The sequence below is a fragment of the Punica granatum genome, chromosome 7 (assembly GCF_007655135.1).
Source record: "Punica granatum isolate Tunisia-2019 chromosome 7, ASM765513v2, whole genome shotgun sequence".
In the NCBI taxonomy this organism is placed as follows: domain Eukaryota; kingdom Viridiplantae; phylum Streptophyta; class Magnoliopsida; order Myrtales; family Lythraceae; genus Punica; species Punica granatum.
The window spans coordinates 188704-214045 of NC_045133.1; the positions used below are offsets into that span (position 1 = coordinate 188704).

General features: G+C 38.0%; 3 protein-coding genes across 6 annotated transcripts; 1 reads left to right on the plus strand and 2 right to left on the minus strand.

Moving 5' to 3' along the window:
• Positions 1 to 7090: 7090 nt before the first annotated feature.
• Positions 7091 to 9592, minus strand: LOC116215563 (omega-hydroxypalmitate O-feruloyl transferase). Of its 2 annotated transcripts, none has more exons than XM_031551311.1 (3): positions 9449 to 9592; positions 8750 to 9201; positions 7091 to 8200 (listed from the first exon to the last, which is right to left on the minus strand). In XM_031551311.1, exons 2-3 carry the CDS (start codon positions 9188 to 9190, stop codon positions 7340 to 7342), a joined length of 1302 nt encoding a protein of 433 aa, XP_031407171.1. In that variant the 5' UTR covers positions 9191 to 9201; positions 9449 to 9592; the 3' UTR covers positions 7091 to 7339. The 2 variants fall into 2 exon arrangements, with proteins under 2 accessions (XP_031407171.1, XP_031407172.1); XM_031551312.1 differs by having other exon boundaries at positions 8750 to 9226; positions 9449 to 9564.
• A 945-nt stretch (positions 9593 to 10537) lies between these two features.
• LOC116214267 (protein DEK) lies at positions 10538 to 15920 on the minus strand. 2 transcript variants are annotated; one of them, XM_031549651.1, is made up of 11 exons: positions 15022 to 15920; positions 14807 to 14840; positions 14110 to 14189; positions 13839 to 13898; positions 13590 to 13703; positions 13423 to 13503; positions 13249 to 13320; positions 11994 to 12528; positions 11541 to 11638; positions 11418 to 11448; positions 10538 to 11339 (listed from the first exon to the last, which is right to left on the minus strand). In XM_031549651.1, exons 1-11 carry the CDS (start codon positions 15385 to 15387, stop codon positions 11191 to 11193), a joined length of 1620 nt encoding a protein of 539 aa, XP_031405511.1. In that variant the 5' UTR covers positions 15388 to 15920; the 3' UTR covers positions 10538 to 11190. The 2 variants fall into 2 exon arrangements, with proteins under 2 accessions (XP_031405511.1, XP_031405512.1); XM_031549652.1 differs by having other exon boundaries at positions 13590 to 13700; positions 15022 to 15919.
• Positions 15921 to 20040: 4120 nt separating this feature from the next.
• LOC116213249 (SWI/SNF complex subunit SWI3A) lies at positions 20041 to 24507 on the plus strand. Of its 2 annotated transcripts, none has more exons than XM_031548120.1 (7): positions 20041 to 20238; positions 20431 to 20972; positions 21778 to 22281; positions 22373 to 22533; positions 22636 to 22685; positions 22878 to 23038; positions 23134 to 24507. In XM_031548120.1, the coding sequence occupies exons 1-7, from the start codon at positions 20154 to 20156 to the stop codon at positions 23311 to 23313; spliced, it is 1683 nt and encodes a 560-aa protein (XP_031403980.1). In that variant the 5' UTR covers positions 20041 to 20153; the 3' UTR covers positions 23314 to 24507. The 2 variants fall into 2 exon arrangements, with proteins under 2 accessions (XP_031403980.1, XP_031403981.1); XM_031548121.1 differs by having other exon boundaries at positions 22881 to 23038.
• The last annotated feature ends 835 nt before the right edge of the window (positions 24508 to 25342 follow it).

Sequence of the window (25342 nt, forward strand, 5' to 3'; positions counted from 1 at the left end):
TGTTGTCGTCACTGATAATCGGTCGGGCTTCCATTAATTAATTCCAACGTCAACTAATTAGAGAAAGTGATCACTAATCATGCATGGTTATGGGATTTTTATGCCGTGCACCGTCTGCGGAGACCAATTTTTTACAAGTGACTTTTATAATTACGACACGTGTCTTTTTTCATCCCAAAAACTAACACTGTTAGTTTTCAAGATAATTTTATCTTTATAATGAAGATTATAAAAATTACCTTAAATTAAATATTTACTTTCTACAACAATTACAACTTATTGAGAGAAATAGCCCTAAACAATATTGAAAAATTAAACAAAACTATCTGTATGTTCTCTCTTCTTTCCTACAATATTATTTAACCTCCATCGATAGTAAAAGACCCAATAAGGGGTTCACTGCTCTACTCGACAATGGCAAAAGATTGAAGTACATAAGTTACAAAATTTACATTTTTTTATTCCTTGTTTTAATTTAATTTTTCTTAGTAATTGAATTATATATAATATTTCAGGAAATCATTCATTATATCTATTTAATTTCATTAAAGATTTGAGACACTTCTCAAATTTTTGGCATCTTACGCAACCTTATAAATAAATTGCTACTTGGAGATGTTAAAGTAAAATTATGTTGTATCACTTTGTGATTACCCATCCTCCATCTGATTGGAAATCATCAACATCACATTATCACGGTACATATTATTATTCGATGCATCATCTTCAAGTATTTCATCATTATTAATGAAATCCCCATCAATCCCATCAACATGAATTTTTGTTAACTTCTCCGATTGAAAATTCATTGAGTTTGGAAAATATTATAGAAGAAGATAAGAAATGTATAAAGAAGTGTAGAAATTTTGTATATTTTACGCATTGTTTATGATCATATCTCATTTAAATTGTAAATATTATAGAAAGTCAATGCTCTACGTATGGTAACTTTTTAAAAGTTTAATTATAAGGATAAAATATATTGGAAAAAGATAACATATCAAATGTAATGACAATATAACTCAACACAACTTTCTTTCCTCTCCTCATGCCATGTGTCCAAATTCCCATATTCTTTTCCTCTTTGGTTACATTTAGGGAAAAATAATATTTTGATCCTCAACATTTGGCGCTTTTGTCATTTTAATTATAAACCTTTATTTTTTGCCATTCTCTTTCTCAACCTTTCACTTTTTGACCACTTTAGTCATGCCGTCTATTTTTCAGTTAAAAAGTGCGTTTTCCGTCCAAAAATAAAATTTTAAAACATTTTCATTTTTTAAATATGAGAAATTAATATATACATATATATATATATATATATGAAATTTAGAAGAAAAAAACTTAAGGACAGCCCCGGCAGTACAATATAAAGAGAGACCCCATGAGAGGTCACCGAAGGTGTCAAAAGCCTCTAGCGACTTTCCCTAGGGGTGCAGCTCTGACGGGGAGCCCCATCTCCTTGGACTCCCACTAGTCTCTCTCTGTTGTAATTTTCGAAGAAAGAGAGTAGGGACAGAATGGGGCTCCTTCGTCGGCAGTTGCACCCTTCGAGGAAGTCGCTGGAGGCTTTTGACACCTCCTATTACCTCCCATAGAGGGGCAATGACCCCGCGAGGGGGAGGCCCCACCACCGAGACTCCCCCCCCCCTTTTCCTCTTCGAAAATTATAGTAGAGAGAGAAGGGCAAAAAAAATTTAAAAATTATTTCCAAACGAAAAAGGTGCTTTTTAATGGAAAAATAGACAGCGAGACTAAAGTGGCAAAAAATCAAAATGCTGGCCCGTTTGGTTTAATGATGTGATTTTAGAATTATGATTTTGATTTTAACTCTACCCACTACACAACAAAAACACACGTTTCCCAAGTCAAATTTATAATACCATCTTATTTGTCTTTTTCCACAATCAAAATCAAAATAAAAATCAAACTTAGTTTAACTTTGAAACCAAACGCCCCCTAAGAACGAGAATGGTGAAAATTTAGTACTAAAATAGTAAAAGTGTCAAAGGTTGAGAACCAAAAGTATCTTTATTACTTCTATAGGCCTTCACTTTCGATTGTTTTTATTATTTTTTTCACATTTTGATATAACTTAATTTTTTCCTTGAAAATTTTTAATATAATTTTGATTAATTTATCTGCCGCACATAGCGCGCGAGTGCAAGGTCTAATATACATACATATATATATAGGAGCGTTAATTCATTTTACTTGGCTTCCTTTGGAACTCCCTGTTTTGATTTTTCTTTTTCTTTTTTTCTGTGGAGGGGGGCTAACTTCGTTCTGCAACTTTAACATTCAATATTCATTCAAATGCCAACTTAAATTAACATAAATTACTCCCAACAACTTCGATTATGTTCAGGGTTGAACCCAAATTATAACTCCATCAGTTCATCCTCCCTGTCTTTGTCCGGAGATTTATGAATTCCTAGAAATTCACATTGATTCATATTTATTTACTTTGATTTTTGGGATGGACGATGTATCATCTTTATATTTATACTGGCCGTGGAACCCGTACAACGCACTGGATAGTACACCATTCTGAAAAGAAACTAATAATTAAGAATTAAAAAGAAAAATTCCTTCGAGATTCAAAAATAAAACAAAAATTTTAAAATAACCTTGTTGACGTTTAATAGCATATGAACTTACTTTCTGAGAGCTTGTGTACCCGCCTTTCGAGAGATGAAGTCACATCATTAATCTTGAGAAAGAATATGAGGAAAAAGATTAAAAAATAAAAAATTACGATAAAAATGAGAGAAAAAATCAAAATATAAATTTAATCAACTCATTTGCATTTAGGGATAAATATACATTTTAACAGCTCGCGTCTAGTTGTAAACGTATTGTTTGAAAATTGAATAGGCCCATGTGTATGTCTATGATGATTCTTATTTATAACTTTAATATGGAATTTAGATAAAATATAATATGATTCGTTTTCCTTTTATGGTTAACAAATATTTTTTTTTGAAAAGAAAATATAATCCATATATGTTTACAAAATATTATCTAATCTCTTTTTAAAAAAATAGATATCTATAAAAACATATAATTTATTTATACTTTTCCTTCCTATATATACTGAAAGTTGCCCACAACCATATATTAAGTGTATTTATATTATGTATAAATAAATATACTAATATTTATTTATTTTCATGTTAATATTGATGTGATTTAAATATTATTTTTTATTTTAAAAAATTCAAGATTACTAAATAATATCTATGCATACATATAATTAAATCTTCACATTTATTTCAAATACATTATGTTATATAAATATAAAAATTAAAGAAATCAAGAAATCAGATTTTATGATGAGATATCTATTAAAAATATTTTTTATTAAAAATAAATCCTAAAATATAAATAAATAAAAGCCTAGAAAATTCCTTTAGGAAATATATATGCTAATATATACTTACTTTGATGTCAATATTGATGTGAAGAAACATTAATTTTAATTTTGAAAAATTAAAGATTATTAAATAATGTCTACATATATAATAAAATCTTCTAATTCATTTCAAATACATTATGTTAAATAAATTATAAAATTAAAGAAATCAAGAAATCGTATTTATGATGAGATATCTTTAAAATTTATTTTTTATTAAAAAATAATTTCGAAAATAAAAATAAACAAATAAATACCTATTCAGAAAATATGTACTAATATATACTTATTAAATTTTACTCAGAAATCAAGCATTCCGAGGTCATCTATTAATATATTTATATTATGTATGAATATATACTTATTTCAATGTTAAAATCTATGTGATGAGATATTAATTTTTATTTTAAAAAATTCAAGAATTCTCTCATTTATTTCGAATACATTATATTATATAAATTATAAAAATTAAAGAAATCAAGAAATCAAATTTTATGATGAGATATCTTTAAAAAATATTTTTTATTAAATATAATTTCAAAAATAAAAATATAGAAAATTCCGTTCAGAAAATTCATATTACCTTCAATTGAAGATCACTATAGTATCCAAAAGATTTTATGATATTTTCGATCTTTTTAAAATGGAATATTATAATGAAAAATAATTTCGAAAGATTTTGTTGCTAATTTTATTTTAAAAGATCATTTAAATTGTAAAATTTTTAAAAAATAAATAAAATTTCATTAAAAAACAGAATGTTCTAAAGCCGTATGGCCGGGCCTAACTCGTATCTTGCTTATATATATTGATACATCCAGACCAGATGGGCCATCTAAGCTTAGCTTCTTGGGCCTGTTTTTGTAACTTTACTTGGCCCATCGACATACCAACGATCTCCCTATCTGTACTGACCAGGAATGTTGAGAGGGGCTCGGCCCTGTAGACTTTGTATCTTTTTTCTTTCAAGCAGCCGAAGGTAAAATAATAAGAATAAAAATAAATATAAAAATAATATATATATATATATAGAAAAGGAGGCTGGACTGGGAGGGAGGAAGACGAGTAAACGCACCCCTGCCTGCGGATGCGGATGTGAACGCTGATTATTATGGATATGGAATGGACCTTCGGAAAGGGAAGGGCCACTAAACTAAGGTCCCCCATCCAACGTATTTAGCTAAAGCTATAGCTGAGGTTAGCTTTCTCCCGGGGCCCATCCCATCAGACATAATATTAAAGGCTTGACAATGCGTAACCGAAAAAGAAAAAAAAAAAAGAAAAGAAAAAAGGCTTGACAATGTGTTATCAAACGCAGCTTAATTACTCATCCAGTATTGAATTAATAATGCATAATCTAATGCATGTTATTAATTGCGTATTAATTAAGGACCTCTTTAATTATCATTTACATATAATACATATTTCTTGGAAAACTTGTCATTAATTAACAAGAATCTTGTTGTATTCAAATTAATTAACAAATATCTTACAAAATAACGCATCATCTTATCAAAAATAAGTTTCCTACCATGTAGTACGTATTTATTTATATTAAAAATTAATGTATTTTTTGTAAATTAATAAGTTTATTTAATAAAAAAAAAATTATCGATAGCTATTCAACAGTTATTGACAAGACGCATTCCAATTGCCTTATGCAGTTTGCTTCTTTTAAACGAGCATTCGCATGGAAGTTTATTGCTTATTGAAATATTCTGTTAATTTCTCAGTCCTTATTTCTTTGTGTTCCCATGACTTAATTGACCGTTCCTTCTTCCTCTTCATCTTCTAATTCTATTATTTTTCAAGTATCAAAATCCCAAAAAAAAAATCTGGTGAGATGTTGATAATTAGACTTCAACCGAGGATCATGATAAAGTCAAGATAATAAAGAAAAAAAGATTCATTTCGACTTATATTTTCTTTTAAATTTTTAAAGTTACTTCTAACAAAACATTTTATTGAGATCTTTTTGAATTAGATATCATTTTAAAAATTCCATAGATTTTTTATTTATTTTTTTAAGTTTGATGAGGACCACAAGTGAAAATTAATAAGCCTCTAAGATGATCTTTCAGTGGAAGCCCAAATTGTTGGAATTTGAGGACCTTGTCGATCGAGCATTTTATTTATAATATAAGTTGTTATCGATTAACTTCACAGGATACAATGTTCCTCTATATAGTACGCAAATGCCCTCGCAATAAAATGACCTCCCTCTCTCAACTGTATTCTATTTAATATTTATCCTAATAATTTTTTTAATTAAAAAGAGAGAAAGACAGAGAAATCGGGTTTTGCTCGCATTCCATGCACTTGCACAGCTGAATAAGATAGTCGGCTGGCCGTCTTCACCCAAAAGGAAAAGGGACAAATAATACTGGGTTCGTAAAAAATGATATCATCAGCAAGCAACAAGATCAATTAATTAATGCCATTTTTCCTGTTTGCCCCATCTAATCAACGTGGAGCCTCTTCATTAATTTTATGGCGTATCCATTCTCTCCGTATATATGTCAGGCGAGTACTTGTATCGTATACATATGCTTAGCTACACTTTGGACTTGGACACGAGTTAAAGTCTGGACATGTATATATGTAAGCACATATATACGATATATCCTTCCTTTTTGAAGGTAAAATAAAAGGTAATATGCACTGGCTGAACTGCATTGGATTTGGATCCTTGCATGCGAATAAACGGTGTGGCCAAGAGCCATTAAGAACCGTATTGCTAGCTAGTTGGTGACAGACAGACGGATACCAGTGTGAATGGCAGCAGGCCATGGGTGATTACATCCAAATTAATTGCTTACTTTAGGCTTGCTCTTCTATCCATGTATATATGTGTGCCTTTATTTCCTTATATTGCTATCACATCCTTAATTACCTGTCAAAAATCTACAAGTCTCCAATATGTTGTCTTGTATTCATGTCGATCAATCAAACATATATAGCTTGTCCAGGGGCATGGAAGTGGCCTCTTCGATCATTAATTTACTGGTTCAAAAGAAAGCAACCTAGACTTAAACGGTCATTTTCTACGCAGCTGCTCCCTTTTCATGGTATGGCAGCACCGAAGTAGAGATGATGATGATGGCTGCTGATGGAGTGATTACTGTTGCCTGCCCAAATATTTGATTATAAACAGTCAACTGCCCCTAATATGATGTGGACATGATTTCATCGATCAGTTAAACGCAACGATTCATAATCTTATAGTACTTGTCTTAATTTCTGTGATTATACGCCTGCTTGCCGAAGAAAAAATGAATTTCACATTAAATGCATGCTGCCCTGGCTTTCAGGGCAGATTTATGAACATATCACGGACACGTTCGTCCTCTGATTCCGACACGACGCTGAATCATTAATCCGGTACGGTATTTGGTCGATCCTTCAACAGTTGAAGCCTGTATTTCCTATCCGTCGGCTTAGGATATATATATAGGGACTTCCCCTTCCCTATCATATAACGCATGCACTAGATAAGGGACGGGTTTGCACTTAGCTCGATCAGCTTGCCCTTTCAGTAATAGAACAGCAGTACATATGCTCCCTCATCATTACCGAAGCAAATACTGTACTTATTATTATTATTATTATTATTATTATTGTTGTTGTTGTTTTTTTTTTTTTTTTTTAATAAATAAATAACAGCACTCGGTAAGGTAACAAGCAAGCAAGGACACTTATACGATTTCGTTCCTCTGTGCAACGAATAGGACTACTACGGATAGACCAGCATGCCAATACAAATTCTCTTCAATAGAGAAGAAATCCTGGAATCCATAGGAAAATGAGTAGTGGAAGAGAGCATATATATATATATATATATATATATTGTAAAAAAAAAAACCATAAATGCAATGGAGCAAGTTTCAATTGAGTACGTGCTGACAGATACTTGACTTGACTGAATCATACCATCATCAATTCTTCGAACGTTTTCATGGCGGAATCAGGGAGACCCAGGAGCACGTTTATGCTTTTCCTTTCTTTTCCATGGGAAAGGAACAGGATGACCTCCTTCTCAGGCAATGCGACGGGTCCCGACAGGATGGGCTCTCCCCACCCAAAATCAGTCGTGTGGAAAGAAAGCCTCGACCAAGTAGTGATGAGGAGCGTTGCAGCTAGTGAGGGCCTTGCTCTCGTCTTCTCAAAGTAATCTATCGCAGACCTCATGTAACTGTCTGTAACCATCTTAACTGCATCCTGGACCAGCTTCACTGCAAATGACATGGGGTTCTCCAGCAGCTCTCCTGCACTGCAGAGAGAGTTAGTTAACACGATGCCGTTCCCAAAGTATCCTTCCGGCAAAGGAGGATCAAACCGGGAGCGTCCATCCACCGCAAACAGGAGCTTCGTCCGCTGATCAGGCTGCATCCTCAGAGCCCGAGTTCTTGCCCTCCACACAAAGGCCGACAACGATTCAAAGGTCGTGCATTTAGACAGGGCCCCGTCTTCCATGGAATTCTTCTTGAGCTGTTCGAGCCTTTCGGGGTCAAAGCAGAAGGACCTGTAACACATCTCCTCTTCTTCATAGAGCTTGCTGGTGTTCGAGACATCCTCGATCTCCGCAAACTCATGGTGCGAAAATTCTACCTCTGGCAGATTCCGGGACCTGAGAATGGTTCTGTCCAGGGAAGGGGGAATTCTTAGGGGCAATCCCCTTGCAGTCTCACCCCAAGAGTTCACAAACTCCATGGCGCCAAGCCCATCGAACATACAATGGTTCATGCACAGCCCAAGAATGAATCCGCCACACTTGAACTTAGTCACCTGTGAAGCAAAAGGGAGTTACATAATGCGCCATCCACCCATTTTATACCAGGGCTTAAGCTGAAGGAAGAAGATCACTAATCAAGGACTAGGACTAGATGAGAAGCCTTATCAGGTAGTTTTGAGATGTTCGGTCCTGAGTTATGGTGGGAGTTATGATTGCTAGTCAGGGCATCCCGGACAGATTGCAAAGTGTTCAGTTCCAGGGGAATTAAAATCTCAACCTCGGCAAGTATTGAGCAAAAGAAAAGTTCAAACAGCTCCACTTACTTACTCCAAGCTCAAATTCTCCACTATATATATTTCCTAAGACTCCAAAACCCACCTTGAACTGCCAAAAAGATAAGAGCACCACCTAGTTGTATATATGCGCAAGGGGGAGTATCACTATCAGTAGTTCATTTCACATTATAGGCTAAGACTAGTAGTCTGAGGTAATACTCTAGCTAGGTATAGTTAAATATGCTGAGAGCAGACATATATATGTATATATATAGCACAAACAACTCAAGGCAGCATACTGAAGACTTAAAAGTGAAAGAGCAGGACCTGAGCCACCAAGGGAGGAATCTCAAGTATGTTCTTCGCGCCAGGGATGTCATAAACGAGCTTTCCGAGTGTCACAGGGTCAGGCTTGGTGATGTCGCCGATTTGCTCGATTGTAGAGTTGGCTTCGGCCTCAACAAGAACAGCTCCTTCCCCGGTGCAGTCCACAATCAGCTTCCCCTCGGGACTTAAAGTCAGCCTTCCAGCAAGCGGGTAATAGTGAACGAGAACCTCCGACAAGGCGCTCTTGATAACCTGGAAAGCTTCCTTGTTGCCCCTGGAGTCTGACTTGAAGCAGTAGATGGTTCGAACGATCACAGCAATGTTCTGGTCGAGGTTTGAGAGAAAATAAAACCCCCTCTGAGTAGCCTCTGCAGGAGGAACAAGAGACGGTTCACCTTGCTCCACTCTGAGTTCAAAGATGCCATTGCCAAGACTTGCCATTGGATGTGCACCTATAAGAGATGAACAACCAGCTAGCTGATCACAAAAGATTAATCAGGAAGTTAACTATGCTTTGATGAAACAAAATAACTCAGGGCTTTATGTGCACGTAGTAGTATTAAAAGAAGCAGGGACAGGAGTCAGAGATGAATATGTACGTACATGCATACATCAAAGTAGAAAGAAAGAAAGAGAGAGAGAGAGAGAGAGAGAGAGAGCCATAGGTATTGTATGGAGAGGAGGAGAATGCATGCAGACCTGCAAAAGGGAAGTAGTAGAAAGACGTAATGGAATGGGGGGGTGCAAAGGAAGGAGGGAGTCTACACAGTGGGGGAGATGTGCATTAGTGCCTCTGCAGCGGGCAATGACAGAGGGGGGTTGCTGGCTGGCTGTTTATATAAGGAGGAGCTGACCCAATAATTGATGAACAAAACGATTTGGTAAACAAAAATGTACCACATGGAAAGGGACAGCTGAAAATTTGTCTCTTTCTTTTCTTTCTTTGGTTTTTATAGGGTGGCACACACTCAACAGAGACATACACAGACAGAGACATAGACACAGACGCAGCAGAGGATTGTATGTTGATTCTTCTTGCTGGGGAAGTAAAAACAAAAACATAAGCTGCTGGCTGGTGTCGATTTTCTTTTTTGTTTGTTTGACATCTCATTCCAAATGTGAGCAGTGAATGAATGAATGGGGAAGGAGAGGGGGGTGGGAGTAGGCTACTGGCAAGGAAAACCAAAACATCACCAGCCCCCACCCTCCTCTAAACAAAACCCAAAAATATACTTTTCCCATTCGTTGCTTTCTATTTTGTTTAATAGGGTTTGGTGGGGTTGGCGTCCAAAGTTTGGTTACTTGATCTTTTCAGTTTCCAGTATGAAATTCATACCATTTACTATATAACCTTCCCACGTCTGATTATCTTAACCCATACTCCTTTTTGTGGAGGGAAAGAAGGGGTGGGGGGGTGGGGCGCTCATCTCTTCTACAGTGACGAGAATTCCAGAACAAATGGCAACGCTTTCCTTTTCATCCCACAGTTAAATTTTCTCATGGTAAGATGTACAATTAATTTCGGACCCATAGATTGCATTGAATTCCATACGGAAATGTGGCAGAAGGCTTCTTGCTGTTCTGATTTCGAGGATCACCACCAACCAACAGAGATCATTCCTTAAAGCAGGCGTTTTTTACCTTATCTTGCCAATCAAAACAATAATGCGGCTGGTGAGAGCAGGTGGTTGTATGATGTATGGACACACGCACACACCGAATCATAGTATGATTCATAGTATAAGAATCAAAACAATAATGTACAATAAAGGAATGTTAACTACCATATACAAATCATAGTATGAACTATAGTATTCAAACCAATATTCCCAGGATATATACATCCCCACGTATTCAATGTAGAAGCAACTAAAGTCCCCAATTAACCCATCATCAAATGCCAATGCCATGCCCATAAACAAGGCTCACATTATATACTTACTTTCCTATAGCTATGATGCATGCTGAACTGAACTACTTGCAGGCTTTTATTCACATGTATCTGAATCCGAGTACAAACACAATCCCAGAATCAGTCGGCTTAACCTTCATCCAGTGAAATAAAGTCACCTTCTCTAGGGAATTAATCTTGCTAATCGCTACAAAAGTCATGGAGGCGATACCGAAACAGACTGCCCCTGACAAAAATACCAATTAAAGGGGAACCCTAAAAAACTAATAGATAGATAGATAGAGAGAGAGATCAACAGGTTAGCACAGACAACACATGATGAAAAACTAAATGGTACACCTACAAACTAATTCAGCTATAAAACTTTCACGATGCCAGAGTTCCAATGGAACCTGAGGCATCCAAATGCCTGCCCGTTTGGAGAGATTGTCCACCAGCAAATTATTCTGCTGGTCTCAAATACTCAGTCTTCAGGACTCATGTAAGCAGTTTTCATCCCAACCTAAACTGAACAGAGGGTTCAGCATCTTCACTCATCTGCATCCCCTGCATCATCATTCTTTGCATCCTCATTTTCATCCTCTTCATCTTCCTCATCAGACATGTTATTTATCACCTCAGTTATTATCTCTTTCACCTCAGCTTTTCTACTATAAAGGTCCACATCAAATCTTGCACCTGCAAAAGTTCCAAGTTAGTTATTTGTCCAGGAAAGGAACATATAACATTAACAAAAAGAAGAAGGAAAACATATACCGAGCTGCTTCAGGATATCTGACAAGGTAGCCTGCAATGTCAGAGACAAAATGTGAGGTGAAAAAAATGACTCAAAATCTATTGCTTGACTCATGCCCCATAGAGATGAAAAGAGACACTCACAGTATTAAAATCAACTTCTTTGAGAATTTCTACGACCACTTCATGCATCTCTTCTCTACTAGGCCCTGCTTTTGCTTTCTTGCTAGTTTTGCTCTTTCCTGATTCAAAGAAACAAAAGAAAAATGACCATGTATCACTTCATAATTATCCCACAGAAAACTCCCACTAGATCGTTCAAAATGGGTACAGGAAACAAACATGACCATAGAAAAGGTAACTGCTCGTACATACAAACCATACAAAACTTCCCAACTCAAACAAGAGGAAACTGCAGTGCACATATCTCTTTCATACAAGTCAATATGATCAATAAATTTGAGCAAAAGACTCTGTAAGCATGAACCTATAAAATCAGAAAAATGTCAAGATATAGACCTAGGCTAAAAAGATTATCTTCTAGTATTCAATCTTCTCAAATGAACACGATTGAACAAGTAAAAGATAGAGACAGACCTTGGTCCTTTGCTGAAGCCTTTACTGGTGATTTACTTGACTTCTTGCTAGGAGACTTTCCCTTTGAGGAAGCACCTTTGTCCTTTCTATTATCTTTCTCAGCCTTCTTCCTTTTTGAATCAGATCCTTTCAATTTAGCAGGTGATCCAGAAGCATCTTCATCATTTTTCTTTAAGCTTGAAGATCTCTTGGCAGATGCTGAAGGGCTTTTAGAAGATTTTGCACTAGTTCCCTTTTTGCCTGGTTTATTACTATCCCCAGATTTGCCCACCTTTCCCTCCTTTGCCTGTTCTTCATCTGAAGATTTGCCTTTTGTGTCTGCTTCCTCCTTTGCACCTTCCTCTTTTGCGCCTTCCTCTTCCTCAGATTTATCCTCCGCGTGATCACTGTCTTCCTTTACCTTATCTTTCTCATTAGCTTCACTGGAGTCATCTCCTGCATCTGAATGTATCATGTTATCATCACCCTTGGCATCTTCTTCAGCTGCTGATGATGTCTTTTGCTTTTCCCCTACCTTGGCTCTTTTATTTTGTTTCTACAGCAAAATGGCAGTTAGAACCAACCTTTGCAAATAAATGAGCACAAATCACCAAGTCCACACAAGTAAGATGCAAAATGGACAATAAAAAGCAAAAGTTACATAGGTGGGAGTGGGCATGAACTGTGCCTACAAAATACCTAGCATACAGTCGAGAATTGCATAACCAAATTCAGGCAACACTAAGTCACAAAGGGAAGAACACAAAAGTCCAGAGACTAAATTAATTATGCTCACTATATTTAGCATGACAACATTTGGGGCAAAATTGTGTCAAGCAAAAATAACAAATTGAAACACTAAAAAGTTTATTACACCCAACAGGACAGAATACCTGAACATGCTCAAGAAATTGAAGGCGGGCAAATGCAGTGAACTCTACATCTAATGAACTAGGGAAAAATGAACTGCGAGTCCAACGAACAATTTTGTAGCTCAATTTGTTCCGTTAAAATTTTCTGTGTGAACATTGTTGCTTTCCTTTTCAAAGTTTCAGAGATTTGTGAGACCCAGTCAAGGCACTCCTTGAAAAATGCCACAGAAAGGTTCTATGCCAAACAACACATATTGCATTCAAACAAGAATTTCCATAACATATCATTGTAGATGAGTCATCCTTTGCCAGCAAGCAAGTTCCAGGAACAAAAGAATCGAGAGCCTTGTTCTTGTAAGTGACAATGAAGTTATAACACGGTTAGATTTAAGTGGAAAAGAAACCTTCTGTGTTCCTTCTGCGGACACTTCACCAGAGCTTAATGATTTGTTTGACGAAGACTTCCTCTTGCGCTTCTAACCACATAAATGATATACCGGAGCTTATTATAGTCGTCAAATGGATGAGGGTATATTGAAGGAAAGCAAAAAGAATCAGAAAGGAGCTAAAAGATTGACCTGCTCTTTGTCAGCAAGTAATACATCTGTAGTGGCGTGTGGGGATTCCAAAAAGTCCAATAACTTCACTGAAAGTTCCTCCTGGAATCATATTAAGCACAGCAAAGAGATCAGTGCCACCATAAAAGAGCATATGAAAGAAACATTATCATGCTATGTTAGGTTACCTTCTTCACGGTTGCCTTATTTATCGGGACGTTCAGTACTTCACAAAAGTAAACCAACTTATCTTTAACACACTTGTCAAGTTTCTCCTTCACTTTCGCCCTCTGTTTATCCTGCTAATGACAAAGCTCAATAAGTTAATAATCCAAATCCCTAACAAGGATGCCACTATAAGTAAATATATTAGAGAGGCCATCAATCATGGAAGAAACCAAAAGATTGTAGCAACATTATTTCATAAGAATGACTACCTCATTGTCACTCCACACAAATCCAGAAAATTGACCAATATTTCTCTTCAAAGAGTGTGCCTGCAAATACATAATCACGACGAGCTCACTGGAAATGCAAATTGATTAAGTAAAAAGAGCTCAGCTGTACTACTTGTCAGAGATAGCGTGAATACAAGTTGAGAGGACAGGACAAAAAGGGACAGTAGAAAATCCAGAGGGCAACCATGGCACTTTGTGCCACTAAAACTACACCAGGAAAACTAAGATGGGTAGGGCTGGGTTGGGTCACCTTTGCTTTCTTCCCAAAGAGTATTGAATGAAGCAACTGCAGTTTATCATCAGCTTTGTTCTTGGACAACTTGAAAGCGACTGGGGAAAAAAAATAACAATAATAATAATAGATAAATCGGATGTCAGACGGTATACAACGGAATATTAAACCAAATGGAAGTGCAAGGGACCAAAATTATCAGAGAAACGACCATCAACAAAGTCAACAAGATGGGAACGTTTCCACCTCTCTATAAGAGGATAAGCTTTCATCCCCGCACACAGCATATGAAATCGAATTATGCCGGGAACCATAAGGGTTAACATCGACCCGTTCATTCCTTCCAGTGGTCATGTAAAAAAGCTTGCGTGCTCTACATTCATGATCGTCAACTATTTAAACCAAGAGAATTTTTACAGCAAATGGAGCATTGCATGGGTTCACATTTTAACATCATCGAGAGGCTCAGAGGCAGATCCTGTAAAACACACGGACCCTGAACCGAGTCGTAAAATGGCATCGGAGTGTTGGTTAGAACGAACAAAGGAAGGTCCTTTCTGAGGAGTGATTCGATATGAAGCATGATTGATTAAATCTTCTGACATGAAAAAGTTAATGCACCACCGCGCCAATGCCAAATAAAGACAACCAAAGAGGAGCAGAATAAAACCACCACTTCCACTCCCAGTCAATGTGCAAGCAAGCATACACATACCGTTGGGAATATCCTTGAGCTGCGTCCCAGTACCCTGAAATGCCAGCCAGCGGACCGAGTCTCAATTGACAGAACATCCGGAGGAAAAAGAAATACATATATAAGGGAGGTCAAGAATGGAATAGGAATATAGCCAAAGAGATGAGGGGAGGGGAGGGGAGGGGAGGGGAGGGGGGTGGGTGGGTGGGTGTTTAACTTTAAGAAATCATTCATACCTTAGCAATCGCCACGGATTTGGCACCAGGAGTCCTGCTAGAAGGAGAAGCAGAGTAGCGTTCGACGACTTTCCTCTCACGGGCAGGCCTATCAGTGGCAGGGGTGGTGGCCACCTCGGCCTTCTCTCCGGGTTTACGGCCCCGTTTCCTGGATTTGGGAGTCGATTGATTAGAGTCTTTCTTCTTGTTTTTGGGATTTCCTCCGCCATCATCATCATCGTTGTTGTTCTTATCCTGTTCGGGCTCATCATGACCTTCCTTATTCATCGGGGAACAGTGTCCAGGGTCATCTTCTTGGGGGTCCTTCTGGGGCAGCTCCTCCTTGTTGTCAGAAGGTTTGGAGTCGGGGGGGGTCTCACTGGCCATGAGAATTGCCGGGGGGATAGGAAGAAAGAAGGAATTAGCAGTAGAAAGAGAGAGGAAGATGGGACAGGGGAGTAAGCTAAGCTAAAACCCTAGATTTGGCGGGGGTGGGGAAGGTGGGTTGGCTTGAGAAGGTTTAAGCAAAGAGCAAGAACAAGAAAGCAGAGGGGTGGGGTGGGTGTGATGGAGAAGAGAAGAGAAGAGAAGAGAAGAGAAGAGGGAGAGGGAGAGGGAGAGGAGGGGGAGGGGGATTAATGCAGGTAGTTAGGAATGATGTAAGAAGGGAGAAACTGTTTTGACCGACGACTTGTGCTCGCTCTTTCACTCTCCCAGTCCCAATGTTCAGCCCGCGAGAGTGCAAAGTGCAATGTTTCAATATGGACTTGAAAACGAATGGAGGACTGGAAAAGTGATGATGAGACTGACAGACAGCCCACAGGGAAGAGAATTCCTTACTCAAATCAAAATCAAAATGCAAATGAAATGAAATGAAAACGGAACGCTACGATAAGCTTCAGGCAAAGAGAGAGAGAGTGCGTGTGTGTATGCATGCCCGCGCGCGGGGGGGAATGGAATGGAATGGGTTTTGGGCGGGCGGGAGGGCGGGGGCGCGTGCTTTTTGGGGGGGGAAAAAAGAAAAAGGCGGGCGGGGGAGGGGCGAAATTTTTGGGGGCGGGCCGGAAGAAAACCAGTGAATTTTTTGGGGGGAGAGCGTGTTTCCAAGATTTCAACCGGAAATTTTTCGAAAATTTTAATATATATATATATATATATTTAAAGAAAAATAATCCTCTGCGTGTAGGGTGGGGTTGATTTGATTGGCCATCTTTCCTTCATTTCGGAATTAATGAAATCAAATCGTCAAGTAGGGGTAATTAATTTGAGTAAATAGGCAATTTGATTCCACTTACCTGCGCTATGTCAGTTGAGTCCCTGAGAAATTTTTTTGCGTCAAATGGGTCCCTAAATTTGTAAATTTGCATCAAATATGTTCTTAATACATCAATTGGGTCCTTCATTGAAATAATTGCATCAATTTGGTATATATTGGACATCATTTAGGTTCTTAGTATATCAATTTGGCCCTTTAAACAGTAAAATACATCATGTTGGTCTGTGTACATAAGTTTTGGTCATTTGTCACATTATTTGGGTCCCCTATCACATCAATAAGGTCCTCCATGCCATGGCATTTTGTTAATTGTAGGCGTTGATGTCGTTAAATAAAGGGTCGATATTACATCAATATGATCCAATGAAACATCAAATTGGCCCTTCATGTATTTAAGCCCCCGATGTGGCCAAAAAAATAAAATTAAAATGAAATAAAAACAAAAAATAAAAAATAAAAACCCCATCTCTCTCCTTTCTCGTTTACCCTCCCTCTCTTTCCCTTCTCTTCTCCTCTCTTCTCCTCTTCTTTGCCAAACTTGCTTAGCCACTACCCAGGCTGTCATTAGAGCTCTCATCGACCCACTTGTTGCACCTGACCATCTCCCCTGCTTAGCGCCTCTCTCTCTTCTTCTCCTTCTTCTATCGACTTTTTTTTATTAAAAAAAAGAAGAAAGAAAAATTCTACTATATCAAGGGATCTCTCTATGAGATATGGGTTGAGTCGAGGAGGGGGCGACACCTGATCGAGCTAGCTGGTGAGAGCCGGCCCGACCCGACCCAACTGAGATTCACAAGTACAGTCTAAATTTTTTATTAAAAAAAAAGGGAGATTTAGTGCATTAATAGAGTATTTATATGTGCAATTCATCATCATCATCATTATCTTCTTCATCTTCGTGTTATACTAAGTATTTCAAGCAATTCATTTTAATAGAAGCTTAGTAACATTAATCTGTCAATTTTTCTTCCCTCCCTCTCCTGTTTGATCTGCCCAACTCTTTGTAGCAGTTGTGGAAGCTCAACAGCAAACCTCACCTCCCTTCTTTTACCGTCAAATTAAAGATCTGACGCATCAATAAAATGAAGATGATCAAAGATTAATTTGTCTTAGTGACCCTTTTTCATGAACAATAATATGAACAGAAACTTCACGAGGGAGATCGAGATGGAGATTGAGGGAGATGAGACAGAGAGAAAGAAGAATAACAAAATACGATTAAATAGAAGATCTATCTTATGTAACAACCGAACCTCGTTCAAAAGCATTATATCAACTGTGTATTTTGTTACATCAGATAGCTCCCAAACACTTAAAGGTCATTAGACGCCGTCATGCTAGCAACATACCTTAGAGTTGCAAGATCCAATCGATGTCACTCGAGGACCCATCTAATGTAGCCTGGGACCTGGTCGATGTGCCACTTGCCATCAAGGATTTAATTGATGCAATTTCTCAACTAAGGGACCAACTAATGCTGCACAAACCAATTTGATGCAAATACACAAATTTGAGGACCAGTTTGATGCAACATATTTCTTAGGGACTCAACAGACGTACCGCATGTAAGTCAGGGACCAAATTGCCAATTTAATCAATTAAATTTATAAGTCTTAATTAACGCCCAATATATATATATATAATAAGGTAAATTACAGAAAAAAAAAACCTATGTTTTGTAGAACGTATCAGTTTTGTTCTAAATTTTGTTATGTAACAAAAAAAATCACATGTTTGGAGAATTGTCTCAGATTTGACATCTCGTTACCATTCTGTTAAGTTTGTCGTCTATTTGCCTACGTGAATTTCACGTGAAATGATGTTGAATTTAAAATAAAAAATTCATTTTAAATTATAATTAAAATTACACAATGAAACAAATAAAAGAAATAAAAAAGGAAAAAATAGCCTAAAAACCAATTACTTTCACGAAATTCATCGGTTTACCAATTTTTAAAATTTTGACATGAAAAATCACAATATTTACTTTCATTTTCCTGATTTACCATTCTATTAATTGGGCTATCAAAACTGCTGACGTAATCGTTAACGAAGTTGATGTGGCAAACGATTGTATACGTGGATGGCATACCACAAACTTTTTAACCTAAAAAATCACATGATTTACTTTTTTCTCCTGCCTACCAAAACATCAATAATTTTTTTTCTCATCTACGAAAATATCAATAACTTTTAAAAAATCACATAATTATATTCCTTTATCTATCAAAATATGGCTTCTTTCAAATATCACATGTACCAAAATATGACTTCTTTGGATGATTATGAGTTTGAATTAGGCATTTATATATATGTATGTTGATTTGAATGTTAAAATAAATTTTACTAGAAAATAAGTGTTAAAACAATTACAAGTATGTCATTTACAAATCAAAATAATATCCACATATGTTATCACATTAAGTAATATAAAAACTTAAACATATTATATTACAAAGGCAATAACCATTCGAACATAATTTGTGCACACAAACATCTATAAAATTTTAGCATGGTTCAACTTGTTGGACACAAGTTCTGTTGAAATGGTTATTTTATCATAATTATGTCTTTGTAGTGTAATATGTCTAAGTTTCTATCTATATATATATGAAAGCAACATAAAGGTGGGTTGTGCCAAATAGTCCCAAAATGCTTTGTTTGTAAATGAAATTTTATCGGTCTTTTGAGTTTTTTTCTAAATAATAAAATTTTGAACATTTAGAAATACATAGATATAGATTAATGAAACCGTTCATTATTTTATCGATTTTTTGAGTTTTCTTTATTTTTTTATTTTAAAATTTTAAATTTCAAAAGCAAGTAAATATAGATTTGTGGAACATGTCTTTATTTTCTTGGAATTTTTTAATTTTTTAGAAAAACGAAATATTAGAGTTATTATTAAAACATATAGATTCAGATATACGAGACCAATTGTTATTTTCTCGCAGGCACATAATTTAATTTTAATTATATCCACGGTTAGATTTTTAGAGATGAGTTATTCAACTATTTATTTTTTTCTCGCACATAAACTTTTTAGAATTTTAGGATTTGTCAATTTTGAAGTCCATAAGAGAGAGATAGAGAGCCCCAGTCCATAAAGGAAGATTGGCGACGTGATCTTGGCACGAGGATTCGAATTTGCAGGGTGGGCACCGAAATTCGTTGGAGGTAGGTAGACCAACTTGTTGAGAAGCTACCAAGAAAAGAAGAAACAGAGAAGAAGAAGACTGGGAGAAAAGCTGAGTGAGAAATGGAAACTCGCACAAGAAGAGAAGGAGAAACCGAAAGACGGAGAAGATGAAATTCATTTAAAGTGAAACTGTAGGAAGAAAGAGATGGAGAGATGGAGAGAGAGAGAAGATAGAGAGAGAGAATGATAATTTAGGGTTACACCAATTTGCCAAGTTGTTACATCAATTCAATCCCTGAAAAAACTAGTGAAAAAGTAACGCTGTTTGTCCTTATGTAACTGGGGATCGATCTGATGTAACGTCAAAACTCAGGAACTTGTGTTGCGAAAGTCAGGGACTAAACTGATGTAACCGTGCAAAGTCGAGGATCAATTTGATGTAGCAGGGATGAAACTGATACAAAAGTACAAAATTGGGGACGAAATTGATGTAAAGAGTAAATTCGGATACGAAATTAATGTAAAAAATAAGTTAGGGATGAAATTGAAATAATTTATGAAAGTAAGGACGAAATTGCCTATTTACTCAAACTATCCTCATCCTCGTCAGTCGTCATCTCGTCCTCCTTTTTTTTTGTTTTTTTTGGCACCGCCGGGACGGAACTCCTCCGACTTATCTTTGCCCGCGCGGACAAACCGGCACAATTGCAATCTCACCTGAGCTGCTTCGCCGGCGAAATGGCGGGCACAGCAACTATAGACCCATATGCCAGGTCCTCCCGACGCGACCTCGACGATCTCTACACCATCCCAATCCACTCCAGTCAGTCTCTGTCTCGCTCCTCTTTTCTTCCCCCTTTCCAACCACACTGTCTGTCTTCCCTCCCTCCTCTTCTCTCTTTCTTTCTTCCTCGGTGGGAACTCTTGTATGAAATATTGGATGCTTATCCTGTCACGTCGAAGGATTTCTGTATGTATGTATATTATGTATATAAATTGAGAGTTTTCCGTGCAGGTTGGTTCTCTTGGGATGAAATCCACGAGACCGAGAGGGTCGCCTTGAAGGAGTTCTTTGATTTGAGCTCAATATCGAGAACCCCTAAGATTTACAAAGAGTACAGGGACTTCATCATCAACAAGTACCGGGAAGATCCTTCCGGACGCCTCGCCTTCACCCAAGTCCGCAAGTCCCTCGTAGGTGACGTCACCCTACTCCACAAGGTCTTCCTCTTCTTGGAGAAGTGGGGTTTGATCAACTTCGGCGCCACTGACTATGGCGCTGTAAAAGCAGTTGGAGATACTGAGCTCAAGCATCATAAGGTCGATGTCGAGGAGGGAGTTCCAAACGGCATCCGTGTCGTGGCGGTGCCGAATTCTGGTCGACCCCTGTCTGCACCTACAACTACTAAGCGCACTGGTGGGCCATCCAGGGAGGTTTCTGGGATCCCACCGCTGGCGTCTTTCTCCGATGTTTTCAGGGATGCCATGCAGCACAAGGCATTGGCCTGCAGAAACTGTTCTGCCATTTGCTATTCGGGATGCTATGAATCGACAAAGGTATTGCTAGTGCATGTTGTCGCTCATTTGACCGCTTCGCAGCTGCTTCATGTTCACTACACGTGTATGTTTATCACTTATTTTCGCATAGGATTTCCTAATTGTGGCCTAATGAATTTTTCACTTCTGTTTCATATGCCGCGGGTCTTCCATGTCTATGCCCAGGGATGAGGATCCTGTTCTGTCAATTCTTTTTTTGTTTAGATCATTATCGTTGATAGCACTATTTGTTAAATATTGTGTTTGACGCTTCTTTTTATTTACACGAATCATGAGTGATGATTTCAACATGCAAACGCAAGTGGAGATACATGGACTTGGCGGATCTGGATTGACCCACAGTTCAACTGAAAGAGTTGGATTAGTTATGCGATTGGTAGCCACTCTGAACCCTAATGCCCCGATAAGGGTGAGAACCTACACAGGCCGTTCACCCTATATACGGGACAGCGATATCATGGTTTGATAACCAACAGACCACAGACTGACCCGTTCACTTAGAATGGCACACTGTCTGGGAACAGTCCTCCGAAGTTAGATTTCACCCTTATGCCTGTGCCATTGCTTGTTTATGCCTATAATCGGTTAGTTGGGGACAGCGGGGATGTGAATAATAATAATTCAAGCAAAACAAATTGGTGACTCGCCCCTGATTTAACCGAGATTTGTTGCTTAGATCCTGTCTGCTGCTGGCATGTTGAAATTAGAATCTTTTTGTAGGTCTTTTCATCTTTACATCCTTCATATCGTGATTTAAGACTCTAAATCCTGCATGGTGACTTATGGCATATATTCTATACTTCAGGAGGAGGGATTTGTCATCTGCATAAACTGTTTGAAGAATGAAAATCTTGGAGAGAACAAATCAAAGGATGATTTTAGGTTCAGCGACTGCAAAGGCAGTGATGGTAATCATGGAGCTGAGTGGACCGAAGCAGAAACTCTGCTTCTTTTGGAATCTGTTTTAAAGCATGGGGATGACTGGGAGCTTGTTGCTCAAATTATTGGGAACAAGAGTAAGCTCGATTGCATATTGAAGCTCATCGAGTTGCCTTTTGGTGAATTCATGTTCGGTTCTGCCTACAGAGCTGGTAAAAATGATGATCCTGATGGTAATGTGAACAAGCAGCTTCAGAGACCTCTGGCTCGGTCTCCAGAAATTATTGAATCAGATGATCAGCATAAGAAAACGGAGAAGACTGAGGAGATTCAGAATGGAGACAGTGGAGACAGTGCGAACCAAGAACCTCCTCTTAAAAGGAAGCGTGTTAACGCCCTTCCAAGTGGTGGCGTTTCCCTGATGAAACAGGTATTGCTACCTCTGTTTTTCTCAGCCTGAAAATGGTCATACCTTTTGGTTTTACTTATTTTGCCAGTAATCATCAACTGTCCTATGCCAGGCAGCTTTGATGTCTGCAACGGTCAGCCCAGATATTGCTGCTGCTTCAGCTGAGACTGCAGTCACTGCAATTTGTAATGAAACCTCGTGCTCTAGGGAGATATTTGATGGTCAGGAGGTCTTTACAGGAAATGATTCACGTGCTCTTGCTGGGTTGCATAGGTACCATCACGAACCATCCATTTTATAATCGTTCATGATTATTCTGTCTTTTTATGGTTTGGCACACTAACACAGGTATGGCATTTATGTTTCCATTGCCAGTGGCACTGTGGTCGGAGATTTCAGTATGAAGGATGAGCTCAGTCAAGCAGGTTATGATCTGTCAATTCCAATCTTTTTATTCCCTAATAATGAGTCGAGAGACATCATCTCTGGTAATTAGAGCTGTGTGTTTTGGTCTATCTTGCCGATTTGTTTGCATTTTTTTCACCCCTTGCACTGCGGTACTTTTGCTCTCAATCAGTGCTATGTTTTGAAACTGTTTATCATTTTTATATATCCAGCAGAAGCTCCAGAAGTACCGGCAAGTAAAACTGTCATTCCTTTACGAATGAGAGCTGCAACTGCAGCAGCTCTAGGGGCAGCTGCTGCTCATGCAAAATTACTTGCTGATCAAGAAGACAGAGAGATTGAACATTTGGTGGCAAGTGTAATTGAAACTCAGGTGAATTGGTGGTTTCCGTGGCTGATTTAATAACCAGCTAAAGGTTTTTTACACAATATACTCCTAATTATTATTAATTGCCCATGCATCTGTAGATGAAGAAAGTCCAGTACAAAATGAAGCATTTTGAAGATCTGGAGCTCATAATGGAGAAAGAATTTGCAGAAATGGAAAATCTAAAAGAAGCAATCACATCAGAACGGTTGCATGTTTTAGAAAGAGCACTGCGTGCAGGCATATCTAGGTGGATGGATCATCCATCTTTGAAGTGTTAAGACTGGGGAGCACGTTGGTGTAGTCTATATGCAATTTTGTGATGATGCAGCACCATGCAGCATTCAAGCCTCTTGGATACAGTAGCTGGCTTCCCCTGGATATATCCTCTAGGCTTAGATGGTCTTGTTTTGTTGTTTATCCTTTTACACATTCCCCCCCCCCCCCCAAGCATGGTCTCCTCCTCCAGCTCCCTTTCATCTAGCAGAAGAATCAATTCTGTATTTCTGTGAAGGTCGGCTTCTTTGAGATAATTTCGTATAATAGTTATGGCAACTTTTTCTTGTACTCTTTTAAACCCAGATGACAAGGTATGCCAGTGAAGGCTCGCCATTGATCTCTCAAACTCATGCAGTTGAATCAGCTCATACGATTGCAACTTTATGATGGACATAGATAACTTAGCAGCAGAAGGAGAGCTGTTTCCAATCGGTTGTACACACATGCGCTAACGGCCTTTTAATAGGTTATTCATCCTTTGGAGCTGGGTTTTTAAATTGCTCTCTCATTAGAAGGGGTCTGCGAAGAGCAATTGCTCTACTACTGGTCCACTGGATACGATCGGTCTGGTTTGGTTATAGGACTTTGTTCAAGTTTGGTGGTTTTCTTATGCAGCTGGGGATGGAAGAGCCATATGATTCAGGGAAACAAGGATAAAATGCTTGGAGGCCATTGATTCCTGATATCTTTTACGGTAACTTCCGGGAGGCAAAACATTGCTGAGAAGGAAGAAGTTGTAAGTGGCATCCTGAGGATTCAGGAAGGTGAGGATCCAAGATGATGGGTGAGATTCCAGGGTTGGACTGCTGTGCTATCATTGCAATGTCAACTTTCCCTCTTTAAAAAGTTAAAAAGAGATTTTATTTTCGAGTTTCTGAGGGGAATATCTGAATGGTCAGAGTAAGTAGAACATCTGTTGATAAGTCTGGTTGGGGCGATGGATGTAAGCTGTCCTGTTGTTTGTATCCTGTAAAGGCCATTCCCGTCTGTTATTTTGTATCATATCATGTAAAGGACTATTCTCCACAAAGGGAAGGGGGCATGTAAATGCATCTATTCAGGAGGAAGTATTGAAGCACAGCTTTTATAGCTGTCCTGTCCTGTCCAGTCCAGTCCAGTCCAGTCCATCATCCCATTCCGTTTGTGTATTCTATTCTGTTCAATCCTATTAGAGCTGTCGGATTTACTTTTGACCAGTTACGAGTTTTCAACTTAATTAGTACTTCGTTCTGCGAGTGCATTGGGTCAGTGATCTTATGAGGTCCACCCTCTCTGCATTGCGAAATTACAGGATTTGGAAGTTGGCACTTTGATTAGTAGGGTTCGGGTTGGGTCGGAGCATATTTTCATGCCAAATGCCGATCCATCAAAAATCATCATCAAGTAAAGCTTTTCCGGCAAAAGGATATGAATCTGTGTCCATTATTCTTGGAAAAAAGATATGGAGCTATCTGTTACTCTAATATATCAAAGTGACGGACAAAAAAACCATACCGAGTCAAACTTAAGTACTCAAATCTATTCACAAAAAAAAAAAAAACTCAAAAATTCCTTGAACTTGCACACAAATGAGATAATCATATCAATATGAGTTGTTTTCTAGTGATTTTGGGACTTTTTCTTCCTTAAGTACGGCTTCGAATTCGAGTATTGTGTATAGAGAAAATCAATGCTGAAAGAGTTTACCCCTCTAGTGACCGATCCAGCTCAAATTGAATTAGTCGGAGTCCGTTGAGCTTTCGGATATCATAATACAAAAAAGAAAGGAAAAAAAGAAAAAAAGAAAAAAAAGAAGGTAATCAGACGAGTCCGGCCGAGAAGGTGAAAGGAGGAGACAACGAAGATGAGCAGGCCCAAAAAGAGGAAAACACTGTAGGCCCAACCCAAATCTTTGCGGGCTAGCCCACAAAAAGGGAAAGTGGGGCCCTGTTTTGTTCCTCTCCGTCCTCCATTTTTTGTTTTGGTGCCACCTCCGTCTTCCTCCATTTACTTCCCTTTTCGAGAAATTATTAGATGGAGTTAGACCACCAC